This window comes from Orcinus orca, chromosome 13 (assembly GCF_937001465.1).
Source record: "Orcinus orca chromosome 13, mOrcOrc1.1, whole genome shotgun sequence".
Classification (NCBI taxonomy): domain Eukaryota; kingdom Metazoa; phylum Chordata; class Mammalia; order Artiodactyla; family Delphinidae; genus Orcinus; species Orcinus orca.
In genome coordinates, this window is record NC_064571.1 from 80690175 (window position 1) to 80715382 (window position 25208).

Sequence of the window (25208 nt, forward strand, 5' to 3'; positions counted from 1 at the left end):
TTTGTTTGTTTTGTATTTTGAAGCCCTGTGTACAGAAAGCTCAGTCTGACTTTACTGTGTTCGTGAATGGAGTTGCACAGTGCCTTGGTAACTTTAAATCAGGTGTCATCATATGAGCCTTTTAGAACAGCTCATAAACTCACATTCAGGATAGGAATATGGTGACTAATGATACTACTATCAGTAATAATCCTCTACATGTTGGTAATTTTTTTCTATTCATAAAGTACTTTCATATGCATTAATACCTTGTTCATGTTTACAGATATCTGAAGATAAGGTAAGCTGCTATCAATGCCTATAGGAAGGTGCCGATTTCAGGAGAGGTGCCTCAGTTTAAGACAGTCATGTTCACTTTCAAGCAGCCTCAGAGAAATTTAAGGTTAAAGCTGTTCTCATCTGAGAATAAGTGACTCAGTCCACTTTTTCAAGGACAGTGACTCTGTGTCTGATAAGAAGGCTGCAGCTGCTTGACAAATTGACTTACCTCAAGGGCTAAAGTCACCCAATTCAATGAGGAGAGAAACATCAGTTTCAGAGACAAAAGGGAGAGAAATATTCTTATGTTTGAGTCACATTCGAATTTTGCCCTTTAAAATCCTGTGATACTTAGTTACTGGTGTCAGTATGGAGTCGTCACCAACTCTATGGTGCCCGTAAAATAGTGAACATTTTCACCCCCTGCTCACTGGGGAAGGGACAGAAGTGTTAAAACAGATACATGTTCCTTTTGTTTTCACTGGGGAAAAGGACAGGATAAAACAAAGTGTAGGAAAAAAAGATAGCAATTTCTCTCAATTTTATTTTTGCTGATCTTTGGAAGGCATGCTTAAGAGTCATTTCAAATACTCTAATTGTTGCACAAATAAATGAGACTTTAAAAAGAGATAAAAGTTAACCCATGATTCCATTATCCTAAAATAGCCATGTTTCTTTGTGTTCTTTTTCTGTCCTGCCTAATCTATAGGCGTAATTCTTGTTAGAAGAAATCATGGCACACATCCAGCTTTCTGCTTTTTTATATCTAGCGTATTATATAGATGATAATATAAATAATACCCATCATTTATTGTGTGACTACCATGTGCCAGCCTCTTGCTGGCTATCTTATTTGTATCCTCTTATTTAATGTTCACAACCGTGATATAAATATGAAGGATCTTCATCTTACAAAAGAGGAAATTAAGCCTCAGAAAGGTCCACTAATGTCTCCAAAATAAACATTTTTCTGTATTGCTTTGACTTTACCAACACTGTTTTAAAAGCTGCACATTTAATTGAATTGCCCTTTATTATTGATTTTAGAGTCTCTTTATGGTAGTATGTTATGAAGTATGCTATGAAGTCCTTATGAAGTATGTTGGAGCATTTGATAGCCACCTACAGTTAGTTTTTCCTCTCTTTTAAAATACATTCTATAGTCATTTCATATTCTGTTTGGACACTGAAGTCATTTCTCTGTACCTCTTATACTTTTATGAAATATATTTAGATACTGGGAATATATATTTCAATACGGACTGCAGTACTTCTCAGAAAAGAGAGAATCTGATTCTTTCATAGGTCCACGTTCATGCTCAGCCAGGTGCCTTGTTTTGGGGTATTTTAGGGAATTCTAGTTCCCATGATATTAATATAAATCACATGCTCTCACAACCTCTGTAAGCCTCTGAGATGTGTTTGCTTTAACTTTTATTGTCTGAGAGCAATACTTCTCTTCCTAAATTTTTTTTTTTAGATAATTTGTCAGATTTATGACATAGTGATTTTCTTCAACTGAAAGTTGTTTAAATTTTTTTTACCATTAATGAGCACTATTACTAGTTGTGATATGAAAATATATTGGGACAAAACCATCTTATAGAAAGTATGTAGATAACATCAATATTTTTATCATATTTTTTACCAAAAAATGTGTATTGATCATTTGCTGTGCTTCATGTTCCCTGCTGATCACGGGGATTTTAATTATAGCTGACTGCTTTAACACTAAAAATTTGAAGGCATTTTCATTAAAATTAAAACCAAAACAAGAATGCCCAATATCATTATTATTTTTCAGCATCCTAGTCAATGTAGCAAGACAAGAAACAGAAGTAGGAGCTATAACTTTTTAAAAAGTCAAAATTACCATTATTATAGATTGTATCATCCTAATTTCTGGAAAACCCAAGAAAAATACTGAAAATGACTAGAAGTAATAAGTGGAACTTATTATAAGGGCTGAAATCAATGATAGAAGAATACATAGTATATGTGAAAATAACTCAAGTCACTGGTATAGGGGCTTAGTATATATGGGTCTAATTATAAAGACGTACCTTTTTTTTTTTTTTCCGGTACGCGGGCCTCTCACTGTTGTGGCCTCTCCCATTGCGGAGCACAGGCTCCGGATGCGCAGGCTAGGTGGCCATGGCTCACGGGCCCAGCCACTCCGCGGCATGTGGGATCTTCCCAGACCGGGGCACGAACCCGTGTCCCCTGCATCGGCAGGCGGACTCTCAACCACTGCCCCACCAGGGAAGCCCAAAAGATGTACCTTTTTAAACTTAGTGTGTCATCATTTTCTTAAATAAATTTTACAGTAAATATTACTCTTCAAAAGAAGAAGTATTAACTCTTTGGTCATCTAGAAAACCATGTTTAGGAACCTTCACTTAATACTCTTTTCTAAAGAACAGAGTTTGGCATTAAGATAGACTAGTCTTGGACTCTTTCCCAGCAGGATGGGTTGTAAACGTCTCAAAAAACTGCTGAGAGACAATTCTCCATGGATTTCTCACATTTCTCCAAGTCTTATGAGCAGAGGCACTTTGCTTATCCCTGGATCTTCACGGTTTTCTCTTATGTTTTTTTTCCTAAAGATTTATAGTTCTACATTTAACATTTAATACATTTAAATCTCTTATCAACTTTGAATAATTTTTGCATTAAGTGTAAGGTTTGGGTTGAGGTTTATTTCCCTTTTTTGCCTAGGGATATCCATTTCCTCCAGCACCATTTGTTGAAAACACTATCTGGCCTCCAATGAAATGCTTATGCCCTTGGTCAAAAATAAGTTGGGTATATTTGCTGCTGGGTTCTCTATTCTGTTCTTTTGATCTTTGTTTCTATCGTTCTACCAATACCACTTATCTTTCTTACTGTAGCTAAATAATAAATCTCAATATCAAGTAGAGGTATTCCTCCCACCTTATTCTTCTTTGTCAAGATAGTTTTAGCTATTCTAGGGAATGTCTTTCCATTTACATTTTATAAAAGCTTGTCTAAATCTACAAAAAACCGTTCTGGGATTTTGATAGACATTGTATTAAACCTGTAGATCAGTTTAGAGAGAATTGACATCTTTACTAGGTTGAGTCTTTCCATCCATGAACACACTGTATCTCTTCATTTATTGATTTCTTTCATCAGCATTTTATATTTTTTTAGGATATATATCCTGAACATGTAAATTTTAAAATTTTCTTTGAAGCAATTATAAATGGTATTATGTTTTTATTGTCAGTTTTCACTTGTTCATTGTTAGTATATAGAAATGAGGTTGATTTTTCTGTGTTGATTTTGTCCTGTGCCTTTGCTGACTCATTCATTAGTACTAGGGTTTTTTTGTTTTCTTTTTTAAGTAGATCTCTTGAATTTTCTATGTAGACAACCATGTTATCTGCAAATAGAACTTTATTTTTTTCTTTCTAATATGTATGCCTTTTATTTATTTTTCTTGCCTTGTTGCAGTGGCTAGAGCTCCTAGTATGATGCTAAATAAGAGTGGTAGGAGTGGACTTCCTTGTCTTGGAGTATAATGTGGAACTATCACTTCTGTTTGGGCCACTTTACCTTTCTGCTTTTAAATATCATTGCCTTGATTATCAGTTGGTGTTATAATCTTTGCTTTAATCATCAAATATAATTTAGAAAATTTATATAAAAAAGAATAGTCTATTGTATTTACCCATATTTCTGCTTTTTGTATTCTACGTTCTTCCTTCTGATGTTCCAAAGTTCCTTCTTCTATCATTTTCTTTCTGTTTGAAGAGCTTCCTTTAGCTAGTTGTTAAGATGAGGGCTGTTGGTAACAGATTCTTTTAGTTTTCCTTATCTGAAAATGTTTTTATTTTCCTTTTTTTCCTAAAGGGTAGTTTTTCTGTATATAGAATTTTCAATTGACAGTTCTTTTAACACTTGAAGAATATTGTGCCACTTCTTTCTGGCCTCCATCGTTTCAGATGATTAATCCTGTTATTCAAATTGTTGTTCTTTCTTAGGTAATGTGTTGTTCTGGGCGCTTTCAAGATATTTTCCCTTGTCTTTTGTTTTCAAGAGTTTAATTGGGTTGTGTCTTGGAATGGATTTCTTTGGACTTACCCTTTCTGGGGTTAGCTCAGCTTCTTGAACATGTAGATTCATATCTTCCACCAAATTTGAGAAGTTGTTAGATATTATTTCTTAAAATACTCTTTCAGCTCCACTTTCTTTCTCCCTTTCTTCTGGAATTCTGAGAAATGACCTTACCTGCGATGTCTTCTGTTTCTAGGTGAGGAGTCAGGAAACACTGGGTCTAAGTGTCTTCCTTCTGTTGGTGAAGGAACACAAGATACCCTCCTGCTGCATTGTTCCTCAAGTCCTAGGGTCCCAAACTAGTTTGCTTTCTTTTTTCCTACCTTTAAGAGTTCTCATTTGGTGTCTCATTATTTTCATAGTTTATAGTTGTGCTTAGCAGAGAGGAGTAGGGAAAAATGGTCAAAGCCATTTTGTCCAAGCTGGAAGTTCCTTGTATATGTTTACCTTTTATATTTCTTTATACAAAAATTCATTTTGAGTTTTAGTTACCAGAATTTATTTTTAAAGCCTTATAGACATGATGAACAAGATAAGCTTATGTTATTTTGTTAAGTTTTGATAACTTTAGTTATTTTAATATGTGGACACAAGTCCTAGATGAACACTTGTATATCAGAGTATATAATGATTATCCAACAAAGTATATTCTTTATCATGTGTTAAAAAAAAAAAACATGTGCTCAAGTTCATTTTTAGGCCCATTTTCTTCTCAAATAAGGTAAAGCTTTCATAGCTACAGCGATAGAATTTAAAACTGCTTTCTTAAGAGCTGAGTAATAACAATTTGACATCCTTTTTGATAACAAGAGAGTATGCAAGTGTCCATACACAAAATGGATAATTGTGTTAAGTTACTACATTTTTCACATTTGTATTTTAAACACGGGTGTCAATACTCTGAAAAATAAGTTACTAATAATTGAAATGATTAGTGAGGATTCAGGAGAAAATGTTTCCTGACAAAGCCATACTCTTACAATTCTGTGTACATGTGAGAAGGGCATTGTACAAAACACTTATTAGCAAACACATTTTTTAAAATGGAAACTAATATTTGTATACTAATATAAAAACAAACAGAGAGAGATCTAATTTATAGTTTCTAGTTTCTCTTTCCTTCCCTTATGATACAGTTCATGCCCTAAAAATTTACAAGCTATTATAGTTTCTGAAAAGAAAGAAATCTAAATGATATTGAAAACATGAATCACTTTTTCCTAATCTCTTCATTTTCATGATATGGCTGCATTTCATGTAAGGGAGAATCATCTTGTTATTAATTATACTGCAGTTAATTAAAGAAACTGGAATATTGGCACTGCTGGGAGACAGAGCATTCAGTTGTTTAAAAAATATTTTTTTAAGCACAAAACCTTCTCTACAAATAAACTCAGATTATAACTCAGAAAGAAGAAAGCAGCCATTTACCCTGCTGCGGACCTCCAGACACCTCCTTAGAACTCCTGGGACATCAGGCATTTTGGGAGCCCAATTTTCAGACGAGGCAAAATGAGACTCAAAACAAGGGACTTTATTGAAATCACATAGCTAACCGCAAGGCATCATCGGTTGAAACATAATGTCAATACACATGCTACCTCTGGGTCTTTTTTAGTGATTTCCTTTTGGTGGGATCTTTTTTTTAAACCTTACATCTATCTCCAATAAAAAAAGAACAGCCAAAAATTTATGGTAACTCCATGAATATTTAATATAGTTCTGCGTTACAAGATTTTATAAATAAATTATCTTCATTCATTTGTATATCCATTCATTATTTCATCCATTCACTAAATAAGTACGGTGCATTTACTCTATATCAGGTATTATTTTACGTAGTGGGGATAAACCAGTGAACAAATAAGTTTCTGTTTTCTCAAACAAATATGCAATATGTCACGTACTTGTAAGTGCTAAGAAGGAAAATAAAGGTGAGGGAGGTAGATAGGGGTGGGGGAATATGCTACTTTGGGGGGGGTAGTTACGCAGTGTGTTCCCTCAAAAAGTGACATTTGAGAGATTTGAAAGAAATGAGAGAATGAGCCATGCAGGTATCTGAAGAAAGAATGTGCCAGGCAGAGGAAGCAGATCCAAGTTCCCCAGGTGGAAGCGGGAGTGATGAATGCACAGAGCGCCTGGGAGGCCCCAAGGCTGGAGAGGAATTGAAGGTGGTGAGGTCAGATAATGACAGATGGATGTCTTGAGTTTGAGAGGGTTTTGTTTTTTTTTAAAACCTTTCTTTATAAATAGGCAAGAAAATATTGCCAAACTCCCAGTTAGACTACTAATTTAAATAATTCAGAGCTTCTCTAGCTTACTGAGTCCTCTAGCTTCAGAACATCCTGATCTGAGTATAATTATATATCAGCTCTGCTGCTTGCTAGCCATGTTACCAGGACAGATAAGCCCGTTTCTTCATCTGTAGACTGAGGTTAAAAATACCTGTGCAGTTCTCCATACAAAACTGTTGGAAGGATCAGCTAACTTACTGTATTATAAAATTATTTTTAAAACAAGAAAAAGCTTTTGGGTTATTATTCCGTGGAAGAATGACACGGGGCTTTAAGTCAGGTTTGGAAGGATCTGAATGGTCACTGTGTGAGGAAGACTCCACATGGTAATTACCAATAATTTCATTGTACATATCAGCTTTTGTGAAAATGCAGAATTCATGGTATAACTCTTTCAGGTGACTGCTGGGGCCAGAGCCAGGATGACCATTAAATCAAATGTTTTGGAAACATGCATTAGTGTAGACAATTTAGCACATATACAGGTAGCCATCTGTTCTCATTATTCTTTCAGAGTATCATCATCTGAGTCCAAATATAGAGAGTCTACGTTGGGAGAGGCTAGGAAACAAGCGAACCAGCTTTTGGCTTACTTTTATATTTAAAACTGCTTTCTAACTTAAAAAAAAAGCAAACATTTTATTCACAGAGGTGTTGGAGATACAACTTGCTTGAGGACTGCCTCAATGTAAAAGAAGTATCATTTGGTTATTCAATGAGAGGAAAAATTAGTATTTTTAGTTGATAGACTTCTTTTGCACTAGAAATGGAGATGTGAATAAAAGTTATTTTACTTTATTTTGATTTATAGCAAAAACAATTCCATGTCAAATGTACTTTAGTAAAATCTTTACTTTCAAATTAGAGAAATTTTCTAGACAATTTGAAGAGTTAGCGATACTCATTCTAAAATGAAAATTAGCAATGCAGGATAATTTAAACTAAAATCATTGGCTAACATTGAGTATGGTGAACTATTATAATTTCACATGAAACAGTTCAGTATTTTAACATAACATACATTGAATGCCAATAAGCCAGTTCTATGGAAGTCTACTTGTTTGAATTTATTTTGCTAAAGAATGTTAAGAACCTTCCTGTGACTTCGTTCTAAGCAATTTTTAACATATATGTTTGAAGCTGGGTAAAACGTAGAGCTTTTGAAGGTTTTGGGGGGAGTAGGGGTGGGGGAGATGTTGTTGAATTTCCCCTTGACACACTGTAAAAGTTTCCGAAAGAGCATTTAATCAAAATAATCAAATTTGAATTTTTCCGGACAGCAATTCCGTGGCCTTTGCTGTGGGTTTCAAGTGTGTGTTCCGCCTTCCAGGTGGACGTAACTGACACGGAGGATGAAGAGAAGCGCTACTTGCTCTTTGTGGAGCTCCTGGAGGCCAGTCACCGAGAGGTCGAGTTCCAGCACCTGGTTTTGCTTCTGCAGGCTTGGCCGCCTGTGAAACGGGAATATACGTGAGTATTAACATAAAAGCAGACTTCTATTTGTCTAGACTCTAGGTTTAAAAAATCACTACCTTCAGAAGAGCCAATGAAAGAAATATATAAAATCAGTATAAACCTTTAGATGAAATTAGAATTGTTTTTCTTGAAATATCAGTTTCTTTCCATTTCTCCTTACCCCTAAAGCCAAATATTTTATTCAGAAGTAGACAATGCTTGATAATAACATCTGATTTAGGATGTCAGCAAAATAATTTTGTGCCAGTATTTTCACCAGGACATGTTTTGACGCTCTTTTAACACGGCTTACAATGCTAACTTGAGAATCCATGGGGAATAAATTGATAATTCCCATTTATTGAGAACACAGTGTTATGTGCAGTTGACATACACTGTCAAGTCACACAGCAAAGCTACACGGGAAGGTGATGTTACCGAATTTTATGGATGAGAACATGGAAGCTCAGAAGTTCAACAGCTTCAGGCAGCACCTGGCCCTGAGACAGAGGAGACAGAGTTCCAACAGCTGCTGCAACCTCCACAGCCCGTGCTGATCCTCTGTGTCAGGCTGCAGCCACCACTAGAGCTGCCCCGGTAGGCACACAGTCCCTGTGCTGCCGGCCAAGGAGTCCTTTGGAAGAAGTGGCCAGATTTCCTCTGAGCACATATGCTGTCTGTCAAGAACTGCTGCTCCTCTGGCAAAAAACTAGAGCATCCGCGCTTCTGTTGCGAATGTCTCGGCGGCCGGGACTCACCTTGCTCTTCCCGCGTCAGCCAGCACTTTGTGCACCCAGACCAGTACATGTCTCCACACCTCAGATGTACACAGAAGGATGTTTTCTCGAAATGATTCCGTGAGCAGTTCAGGAGCGCTAAGGAACATCTGGTCAAGCCCCTTTACCTTCACCCTCAGACGAGACCGTTAGGAATTCCTGAAGCAAACCAAGGAGGGGGGCATTTTGGTTTGGTTTGTTTTTTTAACCAAGTGTTTTCAGAAAGGCAAGAAGCGTCTCTTAGATCTCAAGCATCTGTGGCAGCGCTGGCGTGCTGACATCTGCGCTTGAGCATAGGTTCTTACCTTCACTCTAAAACCGTGCAGTGCAAGTTCCCACATCATAAAAGCTTTAGTGTCGCTTGTGACAGTGCCTTGAAACAGCATTTCCATTTGGTTCCCAATTATCTTGGCAGAGCTGCCTCAGGACCTGAGGGTGCTTGTTAAAAACACAGTCCCATGCTTGGCTCGCCGAGTCCAACTCTCGGTACCGGGGCCTGGGCCTCAGTTTCTAAACAGCTCCTAGGAGATGATAATGGGAAATAGATGTGGGACCCACTAATTACATTGTCAGTAATGCTTCCCTTTTTTAGAAGATCGTGAGAGTTGAATTATAGATTTCTTCATACACTCAAGATGGATCTCTGAGTCTAAAGAGAATTTTTCGAATTGGAAGTATGATGCTTCCGGTAGATTCGTTAACTGTGGTTCTGCAGTTTCTTTTACTTCTGGAACACTGACCATTGCAACTCACTCACTTACCCACGAGAAGCAAACTCGGCTTCCTTAAAACACTTACTGCATTTAAAACATTTAATGCATTTGTAGACAAAAAGATACTCATTTTCAAACATATATTCTTGCTTTTGTAGTCCTGTGTGAAAGTTGTAAGTTGCTAGTAACCTGTGTTTTACAGACTTCCTTTACGAAATCATTAGCATCAGAACCAAGCATTACCAGAGTCCACTTAACCCTCTTACCAGCTGTGTCTCCTCTACCTAAGCGATAACTAGTTATACATACATATTTGACTTAATAATAAGTCAAATAAAGTCCATTTCTGCTTCTTTCCTGGCTCAAACTGGTGTTTTAGCACAGGAGAACGTATGAGGGAACACTTAAAACAGGTCCTTAAAAGTACTTGGGAATACTTTTTTTCCCCCAGACAATCCAACGTATGACTCCAGCACTTCCAGAACAACCAGAAAAGGGGAGAGGAGCGTGGGGAGCGGGGAGGGAGGGGTAGTGTGGTGATGACTGAATGTTGCCGTCAACATGGTAAAGTCAAAAATTGGACTTTCAAGAACTTTGCTTGATCCACATGACCGCTAATTTACTGGTACCAACTTTGGAGTTTTGGTTTTAGTCCCTTGTCAGAACATGTATGGAAAGCATAATAGATTTGCATTAGGGAAGATCTGTAGTTTTCCTCCAGTGTATCACAGCTGGCTGGTGTAAAATACATTTTTTTAACTCTTTATTTTATATTGGAGTATAGTTGATTAACAATGTTGTGATAGTTTTAGGCATATAGAAAAATGACCCAGTTAAACATATACATGTGTCCTTTTCCAAATTCTTTTCCCATTTAGGTTGTTACATAATACTGAGCAGAGTTCCCTGTGCTATACAGTAGGTCCTTGTTGGTTATCCATTTTAAATACAGCAGTGTAAATCTAAAAAGAAATGGTGCAGATGAACTTCTATACAAAACAGAAACAGACTCACAGACTTGGAGAACAAACTTATGGTTACCAGAGGGGAAGGGTAGGGGGAAGGGATAGTTAGGGAGTTTGGGATTGACCTGTACACACTGGACAATATGTTTTGATAGTTGTTGTAAAAGCCACTGGGATGCACTGTGCAATTCTGCTTCAGGGAGGTGGCCTGTTAGGGAAAACCCCAGGAGAACTGAATCCAGACTTTAAAGAGGAAAGCAGAGGGCGAGTCCTCTAGTGTACGAAGACTCATCCGTCAACCAGATGCTCCCTGAGCTTTGTTTGTACCTTGAAATAAGCAGCATCCGTTGTCCTCACAAGTTGTTAGTTTGAGCTGAGACACAAAGGCTTTGCCAAAGGCTAGTATTCTGAGTCCCCTTGTTGTTGCACTTGATGTTTTTCTCAGGCACAAGGAATGAAATTCTTTCCAGGGAGGGACCATCCTTTGGTGTTCGGTGGCTAGAAGCTAGTGCTGTGCTAATGAGACAACAGACTCTTAATAAAGAGTAAAATTATTTTAAAATGTTGTAAGTAAAATCAGTACCCCAGAATGAATGTACCTTTCACTTGTCTCTTGAAATATAAATCGTGATGTTTTTATGAAGTCAAGGTAGCGGCTGCCAGAGAAGGGAAACAAAAGGCAAACTTTTGTGCTTTTATGTCTCAGAAATAAGAGAAGTAACTAGTAAGATGTGCCTGCTGTTGAGAGTGACACTTCACAATGGCAAACGTCATTCATTAAGCAGTGCAAGCCTGCAAGGAAAACATTAAATTGCCTTTTCGCCGTGAGAAGAACCAAGGCCCAGAAAGGCTGGGTGGCGTCCCCAGAACAATACAACTAGGCTGAGAGTGGATAAGTCACTTCTGTGACTCGCGCAAGCAGTCAGGGAGCCGGAATGTCAGCCTGAGCTGCTGGGCTTCAAAGCAGTCTGTACTGGTTGGCATCCACCCACTGGCTCCATGCTGCTGGGGCACTTGTCCATACCACAGCAAGCTCTTTCCCCTCTGTGGGCTGGTGTCTTTTCTCCAAGATAGACATGAAAGAACACATCATGCAGGTTATGACTGCAGTTTGCCAAAAGCATTTTACTAGAAAAAGTGGGATTTCTTTTCTATTTTAAAATTTCTTATCACAATTGTTATAAGTTTCGTCGTTTCCCATGCCTTGCATTTTTCTCCCTTCGAACCAGCATAACCAATAATCCGTGGGTGAGACTGGCTACAGTGATGCTAACCAGATGTACGGTGGAGAACAAGGAAGGGCTGGGGAATGAAGTTTTGAAAATCTGCCGCTCTTTATATAACACCGAACAGATGCTCCCTGCAGAGGTGAGTGGCTATTTCAAGTGGCTTTCCTGGGGGATATCCCTTTCCTTTTCCCAGCTCTTTGGTGTAAACAATACCAGTGACTGTACTTGGGGAACATTTAGCTTAAGTTTTCGGTAGGGAAAGTAAAGCCCGTAATTTGTGACCGATCAAATGAAGAAAAGCAGGGCTAAAAGGATTCTTTGAGGTCATTTTCTCTTTGTTGGAGCTCTGAAGCAGTTTTCCTTTTACAAGTCCCAGAGTAGAACCCAGTTTTCTGGGTTTTTGGGTGCCCTTTTATGTCTAACTCAAGTTTCTGTTCTAAGAGGTCACGGTAGCTCAAGTGTCCTGTCTGGCTGACCCAGGCCAGTTGGTAACATAGCAGCTTAGCACTCCTCGGCAGGTAACCAGACACTCTGATTTTCACATACTTTTTTGACATCATTGTAATAAGATTGCATAACCACAATATTTATTCTCTGTGAACATGGTAAAAACTCAGCCACCTCCATGTTGACCTTGTTCTCTATTTGATCCTATAATATGTGTCCCAGAGATATTTGTGTAATATATATGTAAATCTGTACATTCTAAAATAAGCACATATTAACTACAGCCCCTGCTGTGGATCTGACCTCAGCAATGTATTGTTTGAGCAATTTACGTGTCTTAAATTTAAGCCTTTGGATAATGGCACCAAACTGATTAATTGGTTTTTGAGTTTCTACCACGTAGCAGATAAACTTGAAAATAAAATTGTAAATAGGACTCTTTGAATCTTCATTGTAATCACTCAAGGAAAATATTCTCTTTATGAATGCAATTGAATGAATTGTTTTCTGAATGAAGGACTGGCTAAGTGTTTTTTGATTGAATTTAAAATACTGTGTCCATTTAAAGACGTCTTCAACTACCAGAATGACAGAATTATTCTATAAAATATTTAAAGTACCAGCACCAAAGATAGCTTCCCCTTGCTCCAGTAGCCTGTGATTTGCTTGTGTCAGATGCTTATCTGCCTGTGATCGGCTCTGCTATATTGTGAGCACCTGGAGGGTAGGAACCATGGCTGTAGCATCTCTGTTTCACCCAAGGCAGGATTCAGCATACTGCAGAGAGTGGGGACTCAACACACTGTCTTACCCCCACCAGGGTAAGTAAATAACATGGGTTTCATCTCTGCCTTAACATAAGCTAAGATCAAGCATTATTAGATTAGGAACAAACACCAGAAGTGTCCTACCGTCAGTTCTATTGAATCTAGGTTAGGAAGACATTATTTAGGATCTCTGGACCTCCACCTTCTCATCTCTGAAACAAGGGGTCAGACCACATAACCTCAGCGGGGACTCTTGTTCCGACTGTTCTGTGAGGTCCCCAGTCCTGGGAGGAGCGTGGCTTGAGGCTGTCTCTTCACTTCTTCATCCGTAGCACTTAGTTCACCGCCTCTCATGAGTCCATCATTCTCTTGGGGTGAGGAGTAAGGTACTGGATTGAGCCCCATTTTGAAGTGGGTCATTATCGCTTCTCTGTTCCAATTTGATGATTTGAAAGATCATCATCAAGAGCTCTGTTGCCACAGTGACTTTTCTTCATTTTTGTTTTGCTACCTTCTGTGTTTTAATTGGGTACATATGTAGATTCTTTTTCTTAGGATGCCATGATTGAAGGAACTTTGCAAATGTCGTGTACTATTTTTATTAATCACTAAATTTGCTCAAATGTGAATCAGAATTGTTTCAAAGGAAGGAACAGTATTATCATAAAATGGAAATGTCTTGTTAAGTTTATTTTACTGCATTTGGAGTCTACATAGTCTCATTTCAGACTTCCATGAGATTTAATATCACGGTGGCAGTAAAATTATCCATGACTCACTTCTTTTTCCTCCAGTACCTTTGGTTGCCCTGCTGCCCGGTGTGTGAGATGCGTTTGCCTAATTAGCTCTGACGGGACTTAAAGGGGCTTACTTTATCCTTCATCCCCATTTCCCATCCTCCTACCAAGTTGCCATATGTAGAGATTCTTTTTCTTTGTGGCTCTTTTCACGATCTCCTGCTGTTGCTCACGGTACTTGTTTACTTATGGCCATGATGGTTTTGCTGATGGAAAATATTAGAGAAAGATAAAATCACTGTTTCTCACAGGTCACGTGTCCCACGGTCTTGACAGTTAACACATCCTCCTCTCAGCTTCCGTCCGTGGCAACGCATGCAGCGTCCTCAGGAGTGGGGTATCTGGAGAACAAGAAATCGGCAACTTGGCATAAAACAAGTTCCTGGCATTTAGTTGTAAAATCCCAAGTTCCATCTACTTGTGGCTGCCCCCGAGGGTCCCTGCAGAGGCGCAGCAGGAACTAGCATGGCAGACACTGCGGCGGGTGTGTGGGAGCCCGCCCCCCAGCTCACGAGGGAGCCCAGCTGACCTCGGCTTCTCAGTCTCAGTGTGACTGTTCTCTCTCACGGCTGAGGCACTCCTGAGGACATCAAGAGCTCGATTTTTCGAATCGACGACACCCACCCCTGCACACCTTGTGCTCCACACTCTTGCTGCGGGCCCTGCCACACCTTTAGGTGCCGGATACCCCAGGACCAGTGGGAGGGTCGCGTGAGGACAGAAGGACCGCTGGTGGACCGGTCCCGCTGCTCTGACGACCGTCAGCCACAGGGCCCAGGGCATCACCATAAACCCCAGTCCACAGGGAGGACCAGCGCCCAGGGTTCTGGCCTGGCTCTGGGCCCCAGCCCACCTGTTCCTCTGCATTCAAGGCCTCTCATTGTTGTTCTGTGTCCTGATGGCCAGGCAGGTTTGAGCTGCGAACATACCATATAAGGTGCTTTGTGGTTCCCTTTGCTACTTTGACCTTTCCTGCAGCTACCCAAAGCCCTTTATAAACATCCTAATAAACTGTCCTCTTGTAACACAGGGGGAAATACCTGGTGAATATAGTATAGTCCTTAATTACAAGTAAGTATTTAGCCAGTAACTGTTAGCAAAGAGATAAAAAGCACTCAGTAGCTCTCATAAAATGAATTCTTCCATTCCTGGGTGTCCTTGTCTGGCTGTGGGATATCGAGCCGTTATGCCTGCTCAAAGGGGTGTATAGGTTATTTCCATAAATTTTTCATCAAAGCTGAGATCAGCCAAGTGATATGCTTCTTCCAAATATCATAAATTACTGAGAAATACCTATTTACCAATTACTGATAACTTATTGAATAAGCGTATATGAGAGTTAAGAGAGAGAATACAAATAATTTGGGGTACAGTACGTACTAAGCAAGTTTGGAATACAGAGAAGGAAAAAGCTCCTTGCCCTCCAGTGAGGCAGATAGACAAATGAATGATTACAATAATACAAGATGACAGATAACGTAGGAAATATTCAACGAGGTACAGCCAGAATATAGGAGCGCCAAACCTGGGACATCAGAGGTACCATCGCAGGGAATGGAATTTTCTTGTGCCTTTGTAAGCTGAGACCTAATGATGAGTAGGGGTTAATCAAAGAGAGAGAGACAGCAGAGGTTACATCGTGTGCGAAGACCCAGAGGTCCGTGAGAGCCTCACACTCTCTGCTGCACCCTCCACTGTGGTAGCCATGGGCCACACGTGGGTATGAAAATCGAGCTTAAGTGAAATTGAATAAAATTTAAAATGCAGTTTCTCAGTTGCACTAGCCACATCTCAAATGCTCACAGGCCCCACGTGGCCCACGGCTGCCCTGCTGGACAGCGCAGCTCAGAGCATCCCGTGGTGAGAGGGAGGTCTCCCGTGCAGGTGCTGCTCTCAGAGGACTGTGCAGGGTGGGAGGGCGAGGCCGTAAGGCTACAGGGAGGAGGGCGGAGGAAGCAGGTTGGTGCGTGGCAGCTGGGCTGGACTGTCACGCACGGGGGTTTATATTTCGTCTTCCCAAGTGTTTTCTGCAGGTATTGGCATCCCAGATTAAAAATCCGCATTTCTCTTTGGCCCAGATGCTGGGCGAGAGGCCTCTGTATGCGGTACGTGCCTTAAGGCATGCAGAGCACTTTCCTGAATGAGAATCCGTGTTTGAAGCACACATTTTACAGAACTGTTACCCAGCCGATATTGATCATTCTCACACGGGTTTGGGGGGGCACAGCCTGATTTCCAGCGGTGGCCTGCTGGGTGCAAGCTAATAAAAGACAGTGAGTGGAATTCCAAAGAGACCTTTATCCCAAGCTTTAAGCAGGGCTTCTTTATGTCAGCCTTCTTTTATCTACTCTTTATAATAACGTAAAGGAATTATGAAAATGTCATGCATTTGAGTTTTCCTCCTCCGATGTGCTCCTGTTGGAGTAGCACAAGAGGAAGGTCGTCCCACACAGGGCGGTGACCCCCAGTTCTTTCAAAAACAGCCCTCGCTTTATATAATGAGGTTGCGCTCTTTGTCCGGTCTCTGGTCCAAGTGTTCTGTTCTTCACATTACAGCTAAAGTCAGGACACCGAGGGAACATGTAACTCAGCAGGGAAGAATAGCTTGAAAATTTATTTTCTATGCTTTTATACTTTTGTTGTGAAAGATTATCGTTTGTTATCTTATAGAAAAGCCTGCTCTCTGATGGCAGGTTCAGCCAGCATAAACAAAGGGCCGCGAATAAAATGCAAATATGTCTGTGACAATCTAAATCCATTTTCATTTTTCTGGACCACAGGTAGTTTTTATGAAGATGGAGCCTCTTAAGTATATCAAGCATCCAGTTTACATTGACATTAACTATAAACAGGTTTTAAAATATGCAAATTGCTGATTTCCTTTATTACAGTGGGTGATAACTAGGTATTTTTGATAATTTTAACAATTGACAATAGTTTTTATTGTTAAGCGTCTAGTATATGCTGAGCATTGTACATTATTATTCACTAATACTTATTCACACACACACACACACACACACACACCACACTGCAGAGTAGATACAGTTTACCTCTGTTTTACTTGGGAGGAAACTAGAGCTCTGAGAGTTTAGGAAAATAAATTCCAGTCCTATATCCATCCATCGGGATCCTATGCAGCCATTAAAATAGCAACGTTGTAGATGAATATCTGATACTTGGAGAGATTTTATGAATAGATGGTGAAGTGAGTGAAACAGGTATCAAACACTAAATCAGGGTGGTCCCATGTGTGCATTTTGTACAGACACAGACAGACACACACACTCATAGGAAAAGGTGTGGAAAGACACAAGCAGAATCATGCCAGCGCTTTGACGCGCTCCCTTTCCTTCTCACTCACAAAGTTACCCTTGTGCTTCCAGGGTGTGAAGGAGCTATGCTCGCTGCTGCAGCACCAGGCCCTGCTGCTCCCGTCTCTGAAGCTTCTCCTCGAGAGCCGAGATGAGCGTCTGCACGCCATGGCCCTGGACCACATCACTGCCATTGCTAAGGTGCTCCCTGCGGAATTTCTTTCTTATGTTTCAGAGAAATGAATTAGTAATGCCATTCTCATCAAGAACAACCATGATTTACTCAGGACTATTTTATCTCCACTCTGACCACATTAGCTGTTTCTGTTTGTCTAAGCAGTAGATATTTGTCTCTTTCACAAACATTCACTAAACTCCTCCCATGAACCACACTCTGGGTTTAGGTGCCAAGAATACAAACCCAGATCATGAAGCATTTTCTCTAGAGAAGCCGTGTATTAGCCTCAAGAAAATGTCAGAGCAGCCTGGGACTAGCGGACTAGTCCTTGCCGCTTGAAATCTTGGTCGAGGAGCTCCTAGCATCAAGCAGGTTTTCTGTGCCTGCGTGTGTTTGGTTATCTACTAATAAAAGGTGAGAAAGAGTCATGTTTCCTGGCACCATCGGGAATCTCAAGCTCGTGTTTCCTCTGGCGGCTGACAGCACCACTGAAGCCCCTCCTCGTTTGAGGAGTGGGGGGCTAGTGTCAAGGCTGGAGTGTCCGCCCTCAAGGCTGTTGCCTTGTTATCATGATTAAGGAAGAAGCTTTCACTTCCCTTTTTAAATTTTACACTTTAGGGTTAGATAGCTCCGGGTTGTGTTTAATGAATTTGCATTGTATTATCCTTACTGAAGCCCTTCTGCAGGGCGATCATTCTTTCACTTGAAGCGTGTATGTGTGTGCTTTAACAAAAACATAAGAGGATGTCTTTTAGGGACCAGAGAGGGCAGCAGGATCCTAGAGCAGTGGTGCAGTGAGGAGATTGATGAACAGATGTCATGGATGTACAATGTTGTCAATGACAAAGGATGCAGAAAGCAGAACATAATTGCATTTGGAAACAGTAATAGTGAACAAAATAAGAAAAACCTAGTGCCTTTATTCATTTAGATATATTTTCAAAATAATGTAAAGTTTCTGTAAAGATTTTGTGTTGATAAAAATGCCCTTCGTGGGGCTTCCCTGGTGGCGCAGTGGTTGAGAGTCCGCCTGCTGATGCAGGGGACACGGGTTCGTACCCCGGTCCGGGAAGATCCCACATGCCGCGGAGCGGCTGGGCCCGTGAGCCATGGCCACTGAGCCTGCGCGTCCGGAGCCTGTGCTCCACAACGGGAGAGGCCACAATGGTGAGAGGCCCGCGTACAGGAAAAAAAAAAAAAAGCTTCGTTATCACTGATAGTTGAGCATGACAAGGGCCTTTCTAGAAACTAGACTGAAGTAGGGAATTGAGGGGACTTGTCCAGTGGTAACCTCCCTGTCTCTCTGTGCTGAAATAAAAGTTGCATAAAGTTGGGAATTTACAAGAAACTAAGAACTGCAGTGAGATTGTTTTTTTCTTAGCTGATTTTTATTGCAAATCCAAGACACCGGGAAGAAGGGAAAACTGGAGAAAATCAGGCTGCATACTTTCAGTGTCTTTTTTCCCTCACCACCGTTTAACGTATTCATATCTCTGCTCAGGTCTTCCCACTAAAACTTGCCATGGGCCTCTTTGAGCATAAAACAGTGATGTATTTAAACATTGCCGTTCCCCGTTCGTCCTGTGTAGGGCATTCCTGACACACTCCTGAATTCCATAGGCGAGCGTGTCAGTTTTCATTTTAAAGATTCTTTATCTCAAATGCATCAGAACTGCAACTAGAAGGGGGGCTCCCTAACTGTGAACCAGCCCTGCTGCCTGCCACACACCCCTGCATACACGCGTGTGCACACGCACACGTGCACACACCATCAAAATAAGAAATCAAATGGGAATGTTGCATCACCCAAGTCATTTTTAAATGGCACTAGTTTCCCTCCATGTAACACTCTGATCTGCACGTTTGACGTGCAGCACTGTGCTAAAAGTCTGTGGGTGGTTCGCCTAGGGTTGTGATGAGAACACCCAAACCCTCTGTGGCCTTCAGGTGCGAAAAGCAAAGCCAGAGGTGTAAATTGCTTACCTACCACGGAGACCCTTACTTTTAGGAATTCAGTAATGACGCTGACTTGTAACTTCTCTGCACTAAGTTGAGGACTCACATTAGGCTGGCCCATCTGTGACCTTCAGGTGTGTCCATGGAAGCTTTTGCATCCTCCAGAGAAATAAAGTGTTGCAGATTTTTCCAGTTTTTAAACATTTTTTAACTTCTTGTTTTGAGATAGTTTTAAGTTCACATTCAGTTGTAGAAAATAACAGCAAGATTTTTTGTACCCTTCACCCAGTTTCCCCAAGTGGTAACATCTTGCATGACTATAGTATCATTATCACCAAGACGTTGACAGTGATACAGTCTCTGGACCTGATTTGGATTTCACAGTTTTACGTGCCCTCGTGTGTGTGTGTGTGTGTGTGTGTGTGTGTGTGTGTGTGTGTGTCTGTGCGTAAAGTTCTATGCAGTATTGTCCCCTGGGGATTCATGTGACTACAGTGAGGACCCAGAGCAGCTCCATCACAAGGACCCCCCAGGCCACCCCTTATAGCCACAGCCAGCCCCTCCCTCCCCCACCCACCCAGCAGCCAGTGGCAGCTGCTAATCTGTTCTCCATCTCTGTAGTTTTGTCGTTTCAAGAGTGCGATATAAATGAAAAGAGATTACTATAATTTATCCTTGCTCTCCCAGCACCATTAAAAAGTCATGTTATACTTTTCTAAGGGAAGAGTTTCATTGGGCCTTTTTGCAGGGCTCCTGTCAAGCTATTTTAAATCATACTTGGTATTACAGTGAAGAATATGAAATGTTGGCTTTCTTTTTTTGTGTTTATTTTGCTATTCACTCTGTCCATTACTGTGGGTGCGGGGGGCTGAGTTCATCAGTAACTTGTTTCTGCCCTTTTGGTTGTTGACGGTAATTCCTGTTGACATTGAAAAAAACAACAAAAGCAAAAAACATTTGTCAAAGGAACTCCTCTGATGGGCAATTGTTCCTGCACAGTGCATGGATCCAGGCAGAAAAACGCCTCCACTTGCTTGCTGATAGCTTGTATTATTCTGCTATTTGTTATAAGATACTGACAGCTTTATATGTGTTTACATTTAAAAGGATGGTACTTAATGCTGATGCCAGAGATTATACCAGCTTCTCCGCCAATAGCGGTGCTCACTTCTTTCTCTAAACTGTTCTGAAATTGCAAGCCTCTGGTGTTTGGCATGTCCTTACAAATGGCCAACAGCTTCTTTCCTAGGCCAGAAATAGAAAGGCCTTCTTAGAGATTATGTCGCTGATGAATAATTAAAACCCTGGTGTGGTCCTGACTGCCGGATCACCCTCTCCATCAGCCTTGTGAGATTTAGAGCTCACCTACAAAACCTTCTTCTCTCCAAGAAGTATATTCGTTGCTGGTGAGTTTGAATCTCATCTCTGGATACTTTCTACCAGGTGGAAGTCTCTTGACTCATTCCATCAAAGTAAGCAGATGTGTATTTACAATAGCTTCACAGACTGAAACATTTCCCGGTTCATAATTCCGGACGTGTGGTGGCTTCTGCTCTTCACTGCGCCGTCCTTTAGTGCTGCTCAGTGCCTCTGCCCCGACGCCACACCACAGGGACTGCCCTGGACCACGTGCCTATTAAAAGAATCATTCATGGAAGGGTTTAAGACCTTTGGCACCTAATTAAGCGTTTCTCCCTGATGCTAGTAATAACTATCTTCCAGTACCAACTGTGCCAGGTGTTATAATAGGAACATCCTGACCTTCCCTTTTTAATAATCCTCTGGAAAGATACCATTCTGGTTTCGCAGATGAAAACACTGAGCCTCAGAGGTCATACGGCTAGTAAGTAGCCTGACCTGAAATTGAAACCCTGGATCCAGCGTTCAGAGCCTGTACTTGACCACGCCGCTTCTTTTGACCTAACTTAGTGGGCTCTCTGATATTGGAAAAGGGTTGTCTCCACGGGGTAGTGAACTTGCTGAAAGCATCTTGAACCATATAATATCAGCACTGAAAAGAGCAGCACAGAGCTAGCTTGACAGCTTGCCCGGTACAGGGCTTCCTTTTCCAAATCCACTAAGTCACTGGGCCCTGGTCCAGCCCGGCTAGGGGTGGGGAGCTGACCACTCCCTGGGTGTTCTGTGCTGTGCTCTGAAAGCCCTCGTAAGAGAGCACCTCTACAATGAAGCCTGCAGCCTTTATCTTGAACATGTGGATCTCAGTTCTGCCCGGTGCAATTGCTTCCACAACACAGTCCTTCATGGTTTTTTAATAAATGTGATTCTTATCTCCTTTAATTTTGCCATGAAGGTACTGGAACCTCCCAACATTACTCACAGTGACCAGTGTCTAGGTTGGAGGGAGAGCTTTAAAGATTCTCAGAAAAGCATGCTTGGATTAACATGTTTACAGTCGACCCTTGAACAGCACAGGGGTTAAGCCACGTGTAAGTTAGGCTTGGCCCTCTGTATCCGGGGCTCCTCCGAATCCACATCTGAGGTTCCTCCACATCCGTGGATTCAACCAACGAGGGACTGTGCAGTGCTGTAGTATTTCGTACTGAAAAAATATCCACATGTAAGTGGCCCAGCACAGTTCAGACCCACGTTGTTCAAGGGCCAACATGTATATAAAACCAGGAAACCTTCCTTTATTTGTTCCCCCTTTAACTCAATCCATATTTCCAACAAGGACCTCCCTGGTGAGCATCTGTCCCCGCTGTAGCGCTCCCGTAATATTGCCTTCTCGCGTTGAAGTCAGGCAGGCTCACACATGCCCCCACAGCCTCGGCGTGCTGTGATAACAGGGACCTTGGGCTGGGCTCCTAACAACCCTGTTTGGTGTCTGCAAAGCCCTTCTTTTGTTTTGGCCCTATGTCAGCTGGTTTTCTTCTAAGCGTATCCAAACCAGGTTAGGCTGAAGCGAGCCAGTCATGCAAAGAAGGATCAAGTGAGTGTTTTCCTGTATCTCTTACAGATACCAGTTGCCATTAAACTGATCTATTTTTTTTAACATCTTTATTGGAGTATAATTGCTTTACAGTGGTGTGTTAGTTTCTGCTTTATAACAAAGTGAATCAGCTATATGTATACAAATATCCCCGTATCCCCTCCCTCTTGCGTCTCCCTCCCACCCTCCCTATGCCACCCCTCTAGGTGGTCACAAAGCACCGAGCTGATCTCCCTGTGCTATGCGGCTGCTTCCCGCTAGCTATTTTACATTTGGTAGTGTATATATGTCCATGCCACTCTCACTTCGTCCCAGCTTACCCTTCCCCCTCCCCGTGTCCTCAAGTCCATTCTCTACGAAACTGACCTATTTTTACAATCACTGTTCTTTTGTCTCTTTTAGTACCAGGCTCTTTTTCTCAGAATTTTGGGCATATCTACTTATTTCTAAATACCATTTTAACTTGTACATACCTAGACATGTTGCTCTCACCCATCTTCCTTCATCCTCAACTGGTAGTTGGTCTTCTCAGTGAAGGAAGCTCTGCAACAGAATATCTCCCAATCGTCTCAGCTGGTTGCCTCTAGCGACAGGCAGCTCACTCCCTATGGGCTAACTCTGATGGGTGGCTGCCTTACTTAGTGTGAACAGACATATAAAGCACCATTGTGCATAGGCTGGTACTGTGTGCTGGAGTGAGGAATGGGTAAGACATTTGTAAAGATGAAATAAAATACACATTCCTCTGTGTAGAGGAATTATCTCATCAGGAGATTGACATATGAAATAATAACACAAGGAATTAAGCAAAGTAGAAAGGGGGCAAGTACAAAGTTTGGAACCAGCCAAACTCAGGGCCCCAGAATGGGTCATAGAGGTGACCAAGCTTGAATCTTCAAAGATTCTCTCCCATTGTTAGATCCTCAGTCAGAGGATTGTCCTAATTTTGGATTTAGAAGAGGTATGTATGCTACTGAATCCCATGCCAGGAGTGGAGCTGATGGTGTGCCGAGAAATGGAGTCTGAATGTCATGCAAACAGATAGAGAAAACAAAAAGTTACCTGCAGGCATTTTTCTTATTCCAAGTATACACTTCTGTTGTCCTTTTATTTTTCTGCACTTGTAGTTGATATATTTAATAACTTTTATTAGTAATAGGATATGTAGCAGTGAGACAAATATCCTTCCCTAAAGTAAACAGTGAAATAATATTAAATAAACTTCTTTAAAGTAATTGAAATGAGGTCCTGCATGCATTGGGCTACTGGGATTTCAGCTTCTCTCCTTACTATAATTACTCTTAGCTTCGTACAGATCCATAAAATCAAAGATTTAATTCAGAGAAGGTTCATTACCTATTGTTGAAACAGGAATTAAGCAGTTAACGTTTTAATGGCTTGGAAGACAGTAGTGCTTTGTGCTTTAATAAGTTTTTTTCCCCAAGATCTGCAAAGTTTCATTTATTCTCAAAAATTAAATCACCGACCAAAAAAAAAAAAAAATCACTGACACAGAAGGCAAGCCTTTTACTCATTGTATGATATATGTAAGGCCTCCTTCTTCCTCTATGCTTTATTCCTGATTTGTTTGACTGTAATAACTCCAACCATTTACTGAACTTGAACTCTACACCAGGCATTGTGCTAGGCAGTTAAAAACATAGATTATCTCAACTCCTGTCTGTTGTCTGTATTTCACATGTGGAAACTGGGGCCTGGAGAGATTATCCTTAACAAGGTCATACATCTAGGTAGCTAAAAAGCCAGGATTGGAAATTGGTCTCTCACCCAAAAGCCTGTCTGCTTTCTCTTCACAAGACGACTACATCGCACTCTAATTCAGAGTTATTTGATCAGAGGAATTAAATCAACTAATCCTCCTGGACTTCTCACATATTTATTTCAAACATCCAACTGACTCCAAAAGTGACCGAATAGATTTTCTTCCTCAAGCCCTTAAAGCACCAATCCAGGAGCGGCCAGGAGCCCGGGCAGCGACACAACCCAGTCAGGCAGACGGGCGAGGGCGAGCACCGGGCTCAGCGCCGCTCCAACTCCGGCATCACGCTCCTGACCACCACGCGGCCCACGGCAGACGGAGTCCACGAGAGTGTGCCCCAGAGCTCGGGGAAGTTACCTGCCGAAGCTCCGCTCCCGTGAAAGCAGTCCCTGCCGGCATCCTCCGCTTCCCTAGCCACTCGCCAGCCATGTGGATGAAAGGCTCTTGGTGCTGCAGACAGGAGTCAGTGCTGTGCCTCTGAGGTGGGAGAGCCAACTTCAGGACACTGGTCCACAAGAGGCCTCCCAGCTCCACGTAATATCAAACGGCGAAAATCTCCCAGAGATCTCCATCTCAACACCAACACCCAGCTTCACTCAAAGACCAGCAAGCTACAGTGCTGGACACCCTATGCCAAACAACTAGCAAGACAGGAACACAACCCCACCCATTAGCAGAGAGGCTGCCTAAAATCATAATAAGTCCACAGACACCCCAAAACACAACACCAGAGGTGGATCTGCCCACCAGAAAGACAAGATCCAGCCTCATCCACCAGAACAAGGCACTAGTACCCTCCACCAGGAAGCCTACACAACTCACTGAACCAACCTTAGCCACTGGGGACAGACACCAAAAACAACAGGAACTATGAACCTGCAGCCTGCAAAAAGGAGACCCCAAACACAGTAAGATAAGCAAAATGAGAAGACAGAAAAACATACAGCAGATGAAGGTGCAAGATAAAACCCCACCAGACCTAACAAATGAAGAGGAGATAGGCAGTCTACCTGAAAAAGAATTCAGAGTAATGACAGTAAAGACGATCCAAAATCTTGGAAATAGAAGAGAGCAAATGCAAGAAACATTTAACAAGGACCTAGAAGAACTAAAGATGAAACAAGCAATGATGAACAACACAATAAATGAAATTAAAAATTCTCTAGATGGGATCAATAGCAGAATAACTGAGGCAGAAGAACGGATAAGTGACCTGGAACATAAAATAGTGGAAATAACTACCGCAGAG

General features: G+C 41.3%; 1 protein-coding gene and 1 long non-coding RNA gene across 4 annotated transcripts in view; one reads left to right on the forward strand and one right to left on the reverse strand.

Moving 5' to 3' along the window:
• Positions 1–25208, forward strand: part of NBAS (NBAS subunit of NRZ tethering complex) — a 341400-nt gene that overhangs the window by 305797 nt on the left and 10395 nt on the right. For all 3 annotated transcript variants that reach the window (XR_004485944.2, XM_004274869.2, XM_033437419.2), the window contains 3 exons: positions 7963–8102; positions 11771–11909; positions 17168–17296. Coding sequence is in view for 2 of the 3 variants with exons in the window: in XM_004274869.2 (XP_004274917.1) it covers positions 7963–8102; positions 11771–11909; positions 17168–17296 (408 nt within the window). In the remaining variant the exon portion in view is untranslated. The remainder of the gene's footprint in view (positions 1–7962; positions 8103–11770; positions 11910–17167; positions 17297–25208) is intronic.
• LOC125960762 (uncharacterized) overlaps positions 1–25208 on the reverse strand; it is a 308514-nt gene that overhangs the window by 221866 nt on the left and 61440 nt on the right. The window lies entirely within an intron of this gene.